Here is a 14,694-nt window from a genome sequence, read left to right on the forward strand (position 1 = left end):
TAAAAGAAGAAAATAATACAAAACAAAAGAAAAAAGCTGTGCCCAGTGTAGGGACAGGTCCAACACACCTGCTACAACACCCTGAAAATGCACTGAGAAAGCCTCGTGCTCTTCCTTAAATGTTGAACAATTTAGGTGTTTTTTTGACAAACAGCCCAAAAGAGAATAGATACATTTCTGAGGAACAGGTAAAGACACCTATCAGTGCTTTTGTTTTGGCAACAAGCCAATTGCCATCAGGAGGGCATAGAAACATCTAACATTCTTCCCTTAAAAGATCCAGGGATGAAATGGAGTCTCTTTTCCTTATATAGAAAACATCTGCCTGGTGCAATGCTACAAGGCTGGGTGCAGAGGCTTGCGGTCAGTGCCCCAAAGTCGAGATGGCACCAAGCCCCCAGTGCTGTCGGCCAGGAGCTGGATCCTTTGGGCCAACACTGAAAACTTGATGGATTCTGGACATCTGCTAGAGCTCAGCAAAGCATCTGCCAAGTGCTGTTTCTTGGGAGGGGTCATCTCAGGTGGAAAAAAGTATCTAGGTGACATTTGGAACAGGTGTTGTCTTCTCTGAAAAAGCCTTTGTGGTTCTGGTTAGGAGGGGCAGGACGTGTCCCTGTATCCCTGTGGGAAAAGGGACCCCAAGTCTCCAGATCAGGACTGGGGAGAAGCGCTGTGGTGAAGCAGGGGGAGGTGACTCTTGGTGTCTTCTGAGCATTGGTGAGGTCCCATGTGAGGTGTTGTGGGCAGCCTTTGACTCTCCAGTGTGAAAATAAAGTCAGTTTAGTGAATCCAGGACTACCAAGATTCCAAAGGGGCTGGTGAATCATTCCTAGAGGAGAAACTGAGAGAGCTGTGACTCCCAGGGGACAGGGCTGGACAGGGGAGTGTGAAAATCTCTGATGGCAGAGAATGAAGGTGAGGGAGGCTGGCAGTTCTCAGCAGTGCGAATGTGCAGCAGGAGAGGGCAAGAACAAAGGGAAAACAGATGGAATGAAATTGCTAAAGAAGGCAGAAATTTTCCGTTGTGAGGGTGGCCGTAGAGTGGAAGAGGAGTTGGGCGCTCAGTTCCGGGAGAGGCAACATTGAACTGTCCATGGTGCTGGAAACCCTGCTCTTGTTTGAGCAGGGGAGTTAAAGCAATTGCACTCCAGATTTCCTGCCCAAGTATGTGATTTTGTGACTCTCTTGGGGTTCAGGGGGTTCAAGAGTGCTGATGGGGAAGAGAGTTTTCCAAGCTTGTGCTGGCATGGAGTGACTTGACCAGAGAGGATGGATGTGTCCAAGGGTTTGGTGTATCATGTGATGGGTTTGTGCCATGTTCTGGAAGGTGTCCCCTCCTGTGCTTCCTGTGCCAGAATTTCTTATTAGTTTTTTTGACATATTTGTGAGGGAAGGTGTTGATGCACAAAACCCAATGGCTGATGAGGTGTGCAGTGTGCCTGGTGAGGGTGTGATACCGCTGGAATTACAAAAGAACAGGAGACGTCTCGGTCTTTGATGCAGGAAAATTTTATTGAGGCAAAAGAAGGAACAGACAGGAGAAAGCAGAAGGGATGTGGTGTGAGGATCAAGTAGGGCACCACCAGCCAAGGTGCTTTGCTTGCAGGAGCTCTTGCCAGAGCCCCCAGCTGGTGGTGTCAGGGATGATGACCAGTGCCTTTAGCAGGTGTAGCAGCTCCTTCTGCCGTAGCAGCCCAGGCCTCCCAGGCCACAGCCAAACCCACGGCCATAGCCAAGGCCGTAGCCAAAGGCACCAAATCCACCCGAGATGGGCTGTCCCTGCACACTGAGCTCAGTGCCCACGGCAGCCGAGGAGGTGGATCCAACGGCGGTGTTCTGGGGGAAGGAGGTCATGATGGGTCCTGGCAGGGTCACCAGCACAGGGGAAGGGTTGATGATGACGTGGGAATCCTGGCACTGCAGGGCACAGGGCTCGTTGCAGCTGTTGGCCAGCGGGGTGGGTCCGCAGGGACGGCAGAGGTTGTTGCAGGCCATGGGTGTGGTGTGGAGGGTCCTGGAAGAGAGGGATCAGGCAGAGCAGGCTTGAGGGGTGCAAGGGGCAGTGATGCAGGAGGGGAAGGGAGTGTGGTAGCTGTGGTGGGGCTGTGGGGAGGTGTGAGAGCTGCTGAGGCTGGGGCTGAGCGTGCTGGCAGAGAGGGGCCAGGGGTGCAGGAGCCAGGAGGGTCAGGGGTCTGAGACTCACCTGGTTTTCAGCAGGAACAGGAGGAGAAGGATTCAGGAGAAGTGTGTGAAGGAGAGAAGCATTGGGCTGGCTTTTATGCTGGTTGTGGAGGGGCGGGACAGGTTTGTCCCATGGCCCTGGGGCATTTTGCTGGCAGCAGCTTTTAGCCCTACCTGGCCAATCCTGAGGTGGAGAGTGTTTTGCTTCCTGCAAATTTGCAATTCCATGTCCTTCCCTTAAGGCTGTGTCCATGTGACCTTTACAGAACATCTTAATTGAGGGAGTTGGTGGCTATTATCTTGTTGTTTCTGGTGCATGTCAGGACACGTAGAAGGCTCACCCGAATCTTTGGAGAATTGGGGTATTGTCAGTGAGGTCATACCCTGGCATGTTGACATCATCTCCCATTTGCATTCTTGTCTCCTGCCTGAAAGAACTCCCAGTTTTCTCATCTTGTCCTCATTTTGAGGATACCCCAGTCCTGTCAGTGTCCCTGCCGTGCCGTTGGTCAGCCCTGTCTCCAAGGGTTGCTGTTCTCTGAGATTCTCCTTGGGGTTGACGTTCTCTGAGGTAATAAGGTTTTTGAGCTTCTCTTGCCCTAAGTGTTACACGCTAGAGCTAGAGATGACAAGCTGAGTCCGCCAGTTCATGTTTCCAAGGTTGTTTATTCTTAATTATCTATCAGTTCTTTCTCAGCTCTGCCAGGCCTCTCTGGCAGGGTACATTATCTTAGTTCTTTCTCAGCTCTGCAAGGCATCTCCAGCAGAGCAGGACACGGGGCAGGACTGGGGCGGATCAGAGAGTCTCAGACCATTTGTACATTTCTCTGACCCAACTACTGTCCACAACGTACTTTTTATTTACAGAATTTTACTAATACTTATTACCTATGTTAACATGTCATTTCTACTCTAAACCAATCCTTGTAATATAACTCAGCAGAGAATGGGGGAAAAGAACAAGAACAAGGAGGATGGGACCATTCCCCAATTCCTCCATCTTGTCTCTTCAAGCCCATATACTAAAAATCCTAAATTCTACATTTACACTCTGTGATAAACTAAATACTACTTATTTTGAATTCTCTCAGCTTGTGATTCTTCATACAATGTGGGCATTCACTCCCATGGCCAGGGATCAGAGGCAGTGTCCTCCTGGGCTCTGTGTGAGGCTGGCTGACCCCCTTGTACAGATCCCAGACCCCCCTGTCCGGTCTCCAAACCCTCCAGGGTGGCCAGAGGGATGTCCTGGACTCCGACACCTGTCCATGTCCTTGTTGCCTTAGGCAGCCCTACCAGTGTTGGGGACCAGGACAGTCCAGTTCCTCAACCTTTCTAATGCTCAGCAACATGGGTTTCAATTGTGGATTAATCCGTAGATTGACAATTGTGCTTCTCATGTGTCTTGTTCTCCTCATCCTTCACCATTTTTCCTTTCTATGTGTGGTCACAGTCCCCACAGTGTGACTTTGCTGGGCCCAACTGAGATGAGAGCTATAGATGAACCAACAGAAGACTTCGTGGAGAATGGGAGGGCATCCAAAATCACAGGGATGGCTTTCCCATATCCAGCAGAAAAGGCCAGGAATATAGATAGGATCTGAATGTTGGCAACGTGGTGGGGATGGAGAGAACATCATGGAAAGGGCAGTTCCTCATTGTTGGAACTCTGAAGGCTGAAAACTTCAAGCTTTCTGAACTGAAGTGTGCCAACCCTCAAACAAACACCTCATTTGACCCGAGACCTGGGAAAAGGCTTCCAAAACTGAGTGGTAGCACAGAACCCGTGTATGTGTAGTTTGGACGGTATTGTGCGATCTCAAAGAGTGAAAAACTTAGATTTGGGATTTTAGTGTATGGTGATATATGGGAGCCGAGATGGAGAACTCTGGGTGTGGATTAATTGTCCTTTTGCACCTTATTCCTCCTTCCTCTTCACCAATCTGGGTGGTTTTCTGTAATTGGGTGAAAGAAGTCCGTATCGCGGGTTTCGGGTGGCCATAATTGGATCAGAAGCATAAATAATATAGATGTCCACTGTTTATTGGGTATTTGAGACTTAAATAGCCTTGAATATACACATTTTATCTCACTTTCTCAATTTGTTAGAGACAGCTTACATCTTGTGAGTTTGTAATAGATAAGGATAATAAATTTCAGAGTGAGACTTCAAAACATCTCCTGAGGTTTTTTTCGCCCTGGCCTTAGAGCAGAAGAGAGCCAGGAAATCCAACACCTCATAATCAGTGCTGCTGCAAATCCAGACAATCCTGACAGGGCTGTGATGGTTTGGGGCCCCACTTCACAATGCACCCCAAAACCGTGACACAGCAGTGCCGTGGGGTGACCTCACCGATGACACCCCATCTCTCACAGGCTTTGGAAATGTCTTCATCCCACCATGACACACGCCGTCAACACCTACCCTTAACCTCCAAGACACTTAAAATCTGCCGCCAAGGTCAGATGGACATGGTCACAAAAGAAGGACATGGAGCTTTAGAATTCCGCAAAGGAATGCCCACATCATGACAGAGGAGGGAAGAGGACTGTGCCTGATCAACCATTAGTAATTACTGGGTTTTCTAGCAGGAACAGATTATTAAGACTAAAAGGATATCAGATATGAAACCTTATAGCTTAAATGTGAAATAAAGGCATGGAAATCACAGACCAGCCTGGGAAAAAAGGGATCAAGCAGGGCTGGGTCTTCTGTTAATGGATTTTTTAATGAGGTCAAGAAATACACTTTAAATGACAGAGTAAAATGTCATGTAAAGATGAGAAATCCAAATGGACCATGACAACATAGCAAGTTCAACCAGACCAGCCTCTACTTTTCCAGATGCTCTCTCTTGATACAATTCAAGACACAAGTTGATGAGCTCTCTTTCATTGTAGGAACGCTCTGAAGCCCTAAAGCATTTCCAAGCTGTTGCAGAGTGACCTCCACAGGACATCAGCAGCTCCCTCAGCATTCCTGGGTGCAACACAAATACCACATCTCACTTTAAAGCTGCCGCCAAGGTCAGATGGACAAAGACTCAAGAACCAGTCATGATGCTGCGGAATTCCGTAAAGGAAAACACTCCCCACCTCATGATTCACCAGGCTGGCCCAGCAAAGAGCTGCTGCTTGCAAAATGCCCCAAGGCCATGGGACAAGGCTGTCCCGCCTCTCCAGGACCAGAATAAAAGCCGGCTCAGAACCTCTCTCTCACACAGGCTTCTCCTCAGACCTTCTCCTTCTCCTGTGCCTGCAACCAGGTGAGTCTCAATCCCTTGACCCTCCTGCTCCTGCACCCCTGGACCCTCTCTTCCAGCATGCTCAGCCCCAGCCTCAGCAGCCCTCACACCTCCCCACAGCCCCAGTACAGCCTCCACACTCCCTCACCCTTGACACCCCACCCCTTGCATCCCTCACCCCCACAGCCCTGCCTCATCCCCCTCTCTTCCAGGACCCTCCACACCACACCCATGGCCTGCAACAACCTCTGCCGACCCTGCGGACCCACCCCGCTGGCCAACAGCTGCAACGAGCCCTGTGCCCTGCAATGCCAGGATTCCCGTGTTGTTATCCAGCCTTCCCCTGTGCTGGTGACCCTGCCAGGACCCATCATGACCTCCTTCCCCCAGAACACCGCCGTCGGATCCACCTCCTCGGCTGCTGTTGGCAGTGAACTCAATGCCCAGGGACAGCCCATCTCGGGTGGATTTGGTGCCTTTGGCTACGGCCGTGGGTTTGGCTACGGCCTGGGAGGCCTGGGCTGCTACGGCAGAAGGGGCGGCTACATCTGCTGAGGGCCCTCAGCTCCACTCCTGACACCAACCACCCACTCCCTGCAACACATCCCAGGCATTGAGGACGCCTCTCTGGGCCAAGGCTCTCCAAGGGGCTCAGCACTTCCAGCTCCTGCTCTCAGGGCTCCAAGCAAGGCAGCAGCCAAGGGGCCAGCCCGGGCTGCCTGCAAACATGGCCCATCTGCCTCCTGCTCTTTTCCCCTTTCTCTTTTGGCTCTGTCCACTCCCTTGTGCTGCAAATACCTTTTTCCAACACAGAGACCATCAGGAACCTTCACCTTCAGGTTCCTTCTACTGCAGAGCAGGAAGGCCTTGATGCTCTGGCCAAGCCACCTGCAAACAAAGGACCTTGGCTGACGGTCGCCCTACTTGCATTTCCCACCAGTTCCCTTCCTCCTGCCACTCATGACCTTCCATTGTTCTTTTGCCTCAATAAAATTCTCTAGCATTGCAGCATTGTGATGTCTCCTTTTCCTTCACTGGCACACGCTGGCACATTTTTCTCTTCCAGTGCATCCCACAAACCTGCACTTGTTTGATCCTACTCCTGGATACACTAAGGCACATCTATCCCTGCCTCTGACATGGCCCCCTGACTCCTGGCCATGTTTTTACATTTACATTTACAACTACACAGCAGTTGCTCCCTCTTTCTCTCTTTAGCCCATACACAGATCCACATGAGCAGGTCCTTACCCTTAAGGCCCCAGAGCTGAGCACAGAACTCCAGTCTCACCAGGGTAGAGCAGAGCAGAGGATCTGAATTCCCTCCTCACCTGCTGCCCTCCTCACCTGCCAAGGAGCCCGTGGCATGGGCAGTTTCTATTTGGTGTGTTCAGGTGGCCAGAACATGTCCAATTCTTCATCCACCAACAGCCCAAGTCCTTCTCCTCGTGTGATGCCCTTAATCGACTCATTACCCATCCAATATCCATTACTGAGATTGCTCCAATTCAGATTTAGGATCTTGCACTCATTCCTGTTCTCCTCACAGACATGGAGCTGTTGGCCACAGCTCTTTGGATGAGACCCTCCCACCCATTTTCCACCCCACAGTTGATGTTCCAGGTATCAACTCCACACCCCTCCATATCAGAGATAAGGATGCTGTCTGCCACAGGAAGAAATGCTTTGCTCAAGTCCATGTACACGCTATCAATTGCTCTTCTGTCATTCGCCAGTGCTGGAACCGCACCAAACTTTTCAGGAAGAATTTTCTCCTCAGTAAAACGGGAGCAGCAGCAGGTGAGGGGTGAGCTGGGCCTTTGGGGTCTTGAGTTATGGCAAGTGCCCAGAGCTGAGGCCACTTCTCATGGAGGATTTCCCTTGAGGAAATGGTGCTTGACTGAGCTCTGTATCTGCTCTCGGCCTGGGCATGGGGAGGGAGCTGTGGCTGCTGTTGAACTCAACCTTTTTGTGAAGCCTTTGAGGCTCCTTCCGATTCTGCACTCTCAGAGCAGCTGAGCAAGCCCAGGTGGCCTGAGAGCAGCTCAGGGGCTGAGGCCACTTCTGATCAGTGGCCCAAAGTGCAAATGGAGATGAATCTCCAGTGCTGCAGCCCAGGAGTTGGATCTGTGGGGCCAACTCTGTTCAGCATCCTGAATAATGAGCTGGGCAGTGGGACTGTTGTCCCCTCAGACACGTAGCAGTCTCAGAAACGGGTATTGGCTGGGTAATGAGTTGATTGAGAGCATGCCCAAGGAGAAGAACTTGGGTGTTGGTGGATGAAGGATTTGGACATGCCCTGACTGTGAGCACTCACAGACCAGAACCCCTCTGTGTCCTGGGCTCGTCTCCACAGCGTGGGCAGCAGGTGAGGGGGTGATTCTGACCCTCTGCTCTGCTCCTCAGGGACTGGAGACACGAGTTCAAATCTTGGCAGCCGAAGATATGGAAGATACAGACCTGCTGAAGCAGAATTGTGGATGGACCATGAAGATGATGTGGGTCGATGTTGTATTTCTCTGGGGAATGGTTTGTCCCTCCCCATAGACCCCTGGAGTCTGTAACCATGTAGTTTAACCCTTCCTCCCCTTTCTGACCCTATTGGCTGAGTTCCAACTATCTCTCCTTAGCAGGAGACGAGATAAGGCCCTGTTTTTCCTCATTCTTTCTCTTTCCCCCCTTCGAAACCATCTGGAATAAATGTCTTGGACTACATCTGGGGGTTCGAGCCTCTTTTGGAATCTTTTGCCTTGTCCCTGAAATATTCCTCCAAAGCCCTCTAAGATCTGAGCTAGCATAGCAACTTCTGGGGGCTGCAGGGGGTGTGTTTCAGGTCTGAAGCAACTGCTGTGCAGCCAAAGTGAAAAAAAGACCCATACGCGGCTGGTATCAGAGGCAGGGATGGATCTGCATTAGTGTATCCAGGCCAGGGAACAAACAAGTGCAGGGTTTGTGGAATACACCGGAAAGGCAAAGTGTGCCAGTGTGTGCCAGTGAAGGAAAAGGAGACATCACAATGCTGCAGTGCAAGAGAATTTTATTGAGCTAAATGAAAAGTGGAAGGTCATGAACATCCACTGGAAGAGAGCAGTCTGAGGTGCAAGTGGAGCAACCATCAGCAGAGCTCCTTTGCTTGGAGGTGATTTGGCCAGAGCATCAAGGGCTCCCCACCCCACAGTGGGAGCAGCCCAGCAGAGGTGCCCAATGGTCTCTGGCTTGGGAGAAGGGGTTTGCAGCAGAGGGGACTGGACAGAGCTGAAGGGGAGAGCAGAGAGCAGGGAACATGGAGTAGGAGAAGAGCAGGAGGCAGATGGGCCATGTTTGCAGGCAGCCCGGGCTGGCCCCTTGGCTGCTGCCTTGCTTGGAGCCCTGAGAGCAGGAGTTGGAAGTGCTGAGCCCCTTGGAGAGCCTTGGCCCAGAGAGGCGTCCTCAATGCCTGGGATGTGTTGCAGGGAGTGGGTGGTTGGTGTCAGGAGTGGTGCTGAGGGCCCTCAGCAGTTGTAGCCGCCCCTTCTGCCGTAGCAGCCCAGGCCTCCCAGGCCGTAGCCAAAGCCACGGCCATAGCCAAGGCCGTAGCCAAAGCCACCGGAGATGGGCTGTCCCTGGGCATTGAGTTCACTGCCAACAGCAGCCGAGGAGGTGGATCCGACGGCGGTGTTCTGGGGGAAGGAGGTCATGATGGGTCCTGGCAGGGTCACCAGCACAGGGGAAGGCTGGATAACAACACGGGAATCCTGGCATTGCAGGGCACAGGGCTCGTTGCAGCTGTTGGCCAGCGGGGTGGGTCCGCAGGGACGGCAGAGGGTGTTGCAGGCCATGGGTGTGGTGTGGAGGGTCCTGGAAGAGAGAGGGGTGAGGCAGGGCAGGGGATTGCGGGTGTGAGGAGCTGTGGGGAGGGTGAGGGAGTGTGGAGGGTATTGTTGGGCTGTGGGGAGGGGTGAGGGCTGCTGAGGCTGGGGCTGAGCATGCTGGAAGAGAGGGGCCAGAGGTGCAGGAGCAGGAGGGTCAGGGGTTTGAGACTCACCTGGCTGTTGGCCGGAGCAAGAACAGAAGGCGTGCGGAGAAGTGTGTGAGGGAGAGAGGCTCTGGGTCGGCTTTTATGCTGTTTCTGGAGGGGCGGGACAGCCTTGTCCCATGGCCTTGGGGCATTTTGCAGGCAGCAGCTCTTGCTTGGGCCAGCCTTGTGAGTCATTCAGTGGAGATTATTTTCCTTCATGTAACTCTGCTGTGTCATGTCCTGCCCTACAGGCCGTGTCCATCTGACCTTGGTGACAGCTTTAAAGTGAGAACTGGTATTAGGGAGGACTTGATTGTTTGGTGTGTGTCAGGGAAGGCTGAATAAATAAGGAGAGACCAGCAGAGTTGCAATGTCATCAGTGAGGTCAATTAGTGGCACTTGTGAGTTGCGGTTTGTGGGCAGCTTATGCAAACTGGGTCCCTCCTCTGTGCCACTGGATATCCATCAGTCCTTGTGTTGCACCCAGGAATGATGAGGGAGCTGCTGATGTCCCGGGGGGTCACTCTGCAACACCTTGGGGAGGTTGTGGTGCCTGAGATCTCTTCCTGATGGATGATTGAGGGCTCTTGCCCTTGTGTCTTGAATGGGATTGAGAGAGGATCTTGGAAAGCAGAGGCTGTTCAGGCCAAACTTGTTCCAATATTATAGTCCATCAAAATTTCTGAAATGTACCCAACAAGCTATTCTATAATTTAAAGCGTATTTCTTGACCTCATTTATAAATCAAAAAAACCAACAACAAACGCAGGCCCATCCCTTTTTTCCCAGCCTGCTGTGTGACATCAATTTATTTATTCTGCATTCAAGCCAAAGGGTTTCATAACTTTTATCCTGTCAGTCATAGTATTTTGTTCCTATTAGCAAAAAGGAGTAATTGCTAATGGACAGATAGTGAGTTACTCTTTCCTTCTCTCTCATGGTGCTGGCATTCCTTTGTGGGATTCTGCAGTTCCACGTCCTTCCCTTGAGGCCGTGTCCATCTGACCTTGGCTTTTAAGTGCGAGCATTAGAGGGCAAATGCTGGTCTTGATTTTTTATGTCAGAGGATGGGCTGAAGACGTGACCAAAGCTTTTTGGAGATGAGGTGTGCTCAGTGAGGTCACCCCATGGCACTGGGCTGCTGTGTTTTTGTTTTTGTGGTGAAGAGCAACCCCTTTTCCTCACGGAGCTTTTAGGCTGCTCTGAGCTTTGCAGGTGTTCTGGGGGGGAGCCTCTGCCCCTTTGATCACGTCCTCTTCCTCCCTACCTTGGCTACATCTCTCCAGGCTTGTCTGTATTCCTGGCCCTTGCAGTTGGAGATGGGAAAGAAATCCATATGAGTTAGGGGGGTGTCCTATGCTCCTCACAGTTTGGATTCATCCAGAGCAGTCGTCTCAGCTGGGCCCAGCAAGGTGACACTGTGGACGGACACATGGAAAGGGAACCTCGTGGAGGATAAAGAGAAGAAGAAGCATGAGGGGAAAAATGACTCACAGATTGATTAGTCAACCCTTCAAACCCACTGAAGGGTTTGAGCTGTGTCTGCAGTTTAGGGAAAAGGAAGTCCTGTGGGACTGTTTTGAGTCCAGGAACACGACACTGGTTACCATTCCCTTGTCAACAATGGCATCCGGGCAGGAAGGACCTTGTGGTACTGGTGGAGCATAAATGGATCATGAGGGGGCCATGTACCCTCTGATGTAAAAAGCTCCAGGAATTACCAGGATGTGTTGGAAGTTTGTGCATGAATGGGATGGGACTTTTGGGAGACATTCCTTGGGCCTTTATTGAGACATCAGCCTCATAACAGGGTTTGAGGCAATTGAAAAATGGCAACAGCTCACATCTGCCAGCAGCAGCCGAAGATTTCTTTGTTACAGGGCATTTTAAAAACTTTCTAGCCAATAGCATATTGCTAAAGCTTACAGACAATTGTAGCAAATCACTAAAAGCACAGGCATACCTGCTTCCAACAATGTTTTCTCTTCACAGTACACAATATTCCTATTAAGCTTAAATCCTTCTACTGTCTTGCTAGGCAAATTTTTCTGCAGTCTTAAGGTCTATCCTGGCCAAACCCGAAACTCAAACTATTCTTTCACATCCTTGCTTGTTGTACTATTGTAACTTTTTCTATTTTCAAGCTTTGCAGTTGCAGCCAATTCCAAGTTCTTCTGCTCTTTCTGCTTCTGGAGCCTGCTTTCACAGTTTTCTGAAAGCCTCCTTACCTTTAATATTTCCCACACCAGGACAGGATTGAGAAATTCATAATAGGAAAAGTAATACCAGGAGGATGAGGAGGTTGACTGTCATGTAGAATACGACTGGTGGGGCTGCACAGTGGAACAAGGACATGGACATGGTTGACCGAGAGCAGTGCCAGGAGACCATGACATTGACAGGACTGGAGTACCCTTAAAACAAGAACTTGACAGAGCTGGGGGTTCTTTCAGCCAGCAGAAAAAAAGGCAAATGGGACATGATGTCATTATGCCATGGCATGTCCTCATCGATGACACATCCACTGTCCTGGGGTTGTTTGAATGTTCTACATGTCCTGAAAGGCAGCAGCAACAAGATAATGGTCACTAATTCTTGCAATTAAAAGCTGCCGCCAAGGTCAGATTAACACAGCCTCGGGGTCAGGACATGGAATTGCAGAATTGCATGAAAGGGAACATTCCCTGCATCAGGACTCAGCAGGGTGGGCCAGCAAAGAGCTGCCTGGAAAATGCCCCAAGGCCAAGTGACAAAGCAGTCCCTCCCCTCCAGGAGCAGCATAAAAGCCGGCCCAGAGCCTCTCTCCCTCACACACTTCATCTGACGCTTTCTTCTCTTGCTCCTGCAGAAGCAAGGTGAGCCTCAATCCCCTGACCCTCCTATTCCTGCACCCCTGGCCCCTCTCTTCCAGCACGCTCAGCCCCAGCCTCAGCAGCCCTCACAACTCCTCACAGCCCCACAACAGCCTCCACACTCCCTCACCCTTCTGACACCCCAACCCTTGCACCCATCACCCCCTCATCCCCTGCCTGACCCCTCTCTCTTCCAGGACCCTCCACACCACACCCATGGCCTGCAACACCCTCTGCCGACCCTGCGGACCCACCCCGCTGGCCAACAGCTGCAACGAGCCCTGTGCCCTGCAATGCCAGGATTCCCGTGTTGTTATCCAGCCTTCCCCTGTGCTGGTGACCCTGCCAGGACCCATCATGACCTCCTTCCCCCAGAACACCGCCGTCGGATCCACCTCCTCGGCTGCTGTTGGCAGTGAACTCAATGCCCAGGGACAGCCCATCTCGGGTGGATTTGGCTACGGCCCTGGCTATGGCCGTGGCTTTGGCTGTGGCCTGGGAGGCCTGGGCTGCTACGGCAGAAGGGGCGGCTACATCTGCTGAGGGCCCTCAGCACCACTCCTGACACCGACCACCCACTCCCTGCAACACATCCCAGGCATTGAGGACGCCTCTCTGGGCCAAGGCTCTCCAAGGGGCTCAGCACTTCCAGCTCCTGCTCTCAGGGCACCAAGCAAGGCAGCAGCCAAGGGGCCAGCCCGGGCTGCCTGCAAACATGGCCCATCTGCCTCCTCCTCTTCTCCCACTCTGCTCTCACCATCACCCTTTTGACTCTGCCGAGTTTTCTCTGCTGCAAACCCCTTGTCCCAATCTAGAGACCATCGGGCACCTCTGCTGGGCTGCTCCCACTGTGGGGCAGGAAGGCCTTGAAGCTCTTGGTGACCATCTCCAAGCAGAGTACCTTGGCTGATGGTTGCCCTACTGGTACCTCAGCCCAACCTCTTGCACTTGCTGCTCATGATCTGCACTTTTCTTTATGCCTCAATAAAATTCTTTTGCATTGCAGCATTGTGATGTCTCCTCTTCCTTCACTGGCACACCCTGGCACCCTTTGCTGTTCCATTGCATCCCACAAACCCTGCACTTGCTGATCCCAGGCCTGGATACACTAATGCAGGTCCATCCCTGCCCCTGACACAAGCCACGTGTGGGTGCTGTGTTCATATTGGCATGACACCAGTTGCTCCAGACCCTCATCATCTTCCCTGTCCACCTGCAGCTCTGCTCGAGCATGTCCATGTCTTCCAAATACACATCTCCTGTCTCTGAAGAGCAATGCAGAGGGACAGAATTCCCCTCTCACCTGCTGCCCACGCTGTGGGGATGAGCCCAGGACACGGGGGTTTTCTGGTCTGTGAGTGTTCACAGCTGGGGCATGTTCAATTTTTCATCCACCAGCATCCCGTGCCCTTCTCCCCTGGGCTGCTCTCAACCCCCACATTGTCCAGTCTGTGCTCATGTTTGGCATTGCTCCAAACCAAATGCAGGAGCTTGCATTTGGCCACATTCAGCTTCAGGAAATCAGCAATATCCCACTGCCCCAACCTGTTCCAGCCCCTCTGGATGCCATCCCGTCCCTCCAGACAACCAACTGCACTACTCAGCTTGTTCTGGTCTCTGATTTTCCTGAATATCCCAATCAATCTCATCATCCATGTCTCTGACAAAGATGGGGAATAAATAATAATAATCCCAACAGGAGCTTCTGCCTTTCACCATTCATCCCTTTTCTCCACACACACGGAGCCAGTGACCACAATGGCTTGACTTAGACTGTCCTCTTTGCATTAGACCATCCCATCTTTTCCTTATCCACCACGTGGTCCATCCACAACTCCACATCTTTCCAGACTGAATACGCAGATGCCCTCTGGTACAGGAATAAATGTGAGGCACAAGTCCAGGCAGATGATATTGTCTCCTCTCCCCTCATCCAACAAGGCTGGAACTGATACCAGCTCATTAAAAGATGCCACCAAGGTCAGACAGACATGGCCTCAACAGCTGGACATGATATTGGAGAGCTGAGGGAAACAAAACACCTCTCACCTTATGATTTACCAGAGATGCAGCCTGAAAAACTGCCCCAATGTCATGGCCAATGGCTGTCCCAAACCTTCAGCCCCAGATCATCCTCAAGGCCATACTCTGGATGTTATCCAGCAGAGCCTTGTCTTCCTTATTCCCAGTAACCCAGAGATGAACACAGTTCTCTGGTATGAGCAGAGCAGAGCACAGGGGCAGAACCTCCCTCATCTGGAACAGAGCAATCCCAATGGGATGGGATGGGATGGGATGGGATGGGATGGGATGGGATGGGATGGGATGGGATGGGATGGGATGGGATGGGATGGGATGGGATGGGATGGGATGGGATGGGATGGGATGGGATGGGATGGGATGGGATGGGATGGGATGG

General features: G+C 51.7%; 2 protein-coding genes and 2 pseudogenes across 2 annotated transcripts; 2 read left to right on the forward strand and 2 right to left on the reverse strand.

The window, feature by feature from the left end:
• Positions 1 to 1,659: 1,659 nt before the first annotated feature.
• Positions 1,660 to 2,328, reverse strand: LOC134561779 (feather beta keratin-like; annotated as a pseudogene).
• Positions 2,329 to 5,323: 2,995 nt separating this feature from the next.
• Positions 5,324 to 5,981, forward strand: LOC134561783 (feather beta keratin-like; annotated as a pseudogene).
• A 2,936-nt stretch (positions 5,982 to 8,917) lies between these two features.
• Positions 8,918 to 9,575, reverse strand: LOC134561788 (feather beta keratin-like). The gene is made up of 2 exons (XM_063419079.1): positions 9,451 to 9,575; positions 8,918 to 9,263 (listed from the first exon to the last, which is right to left on the reverse strand). The coding sequence occupies exons 1-2, from the start codon at positions 9,573 to 9,575 to the stop codon at positions 8,918 to 8,920; spliced, it is 471 nt and encodes a 156-aa protein (XP_063275149.1).
• A 2,916-nt stretch (positions 9,576 to 12,491) lies between these two features.
• LOC134561794 (feather beta keratin-like) lies at positions 12,492 to 12,818 on the forward strand. The gene has a single exon (XM_063419090.1). The coding sequence runs from the start codon at positions 12,492 to 12,494 to the stop codon at positions 12,816 to 12,818; it is 327 nt and encodes a 108-aa protein (XP_063275160.1).
• The last annotated feature ends 1,876 nt before the right edge of the window (positions 12,819 to 14,694 follow it).

Source organism: Prinia subflava, chromosome 1, assembly GCF_021018805.1.
Source record: "Prinia subflava isolate CZ2003 ecotype Zambia chromosome 1, Cam_Psub_1.2, whole genome shotgun sequence".
NCBI classification, from domain to species: domain Eukaryota; kingdom Metazoa; phylum Chordata; class Aves; order Passeriformes; family Cisticolidae; genus Prinia; species Prinia subflava.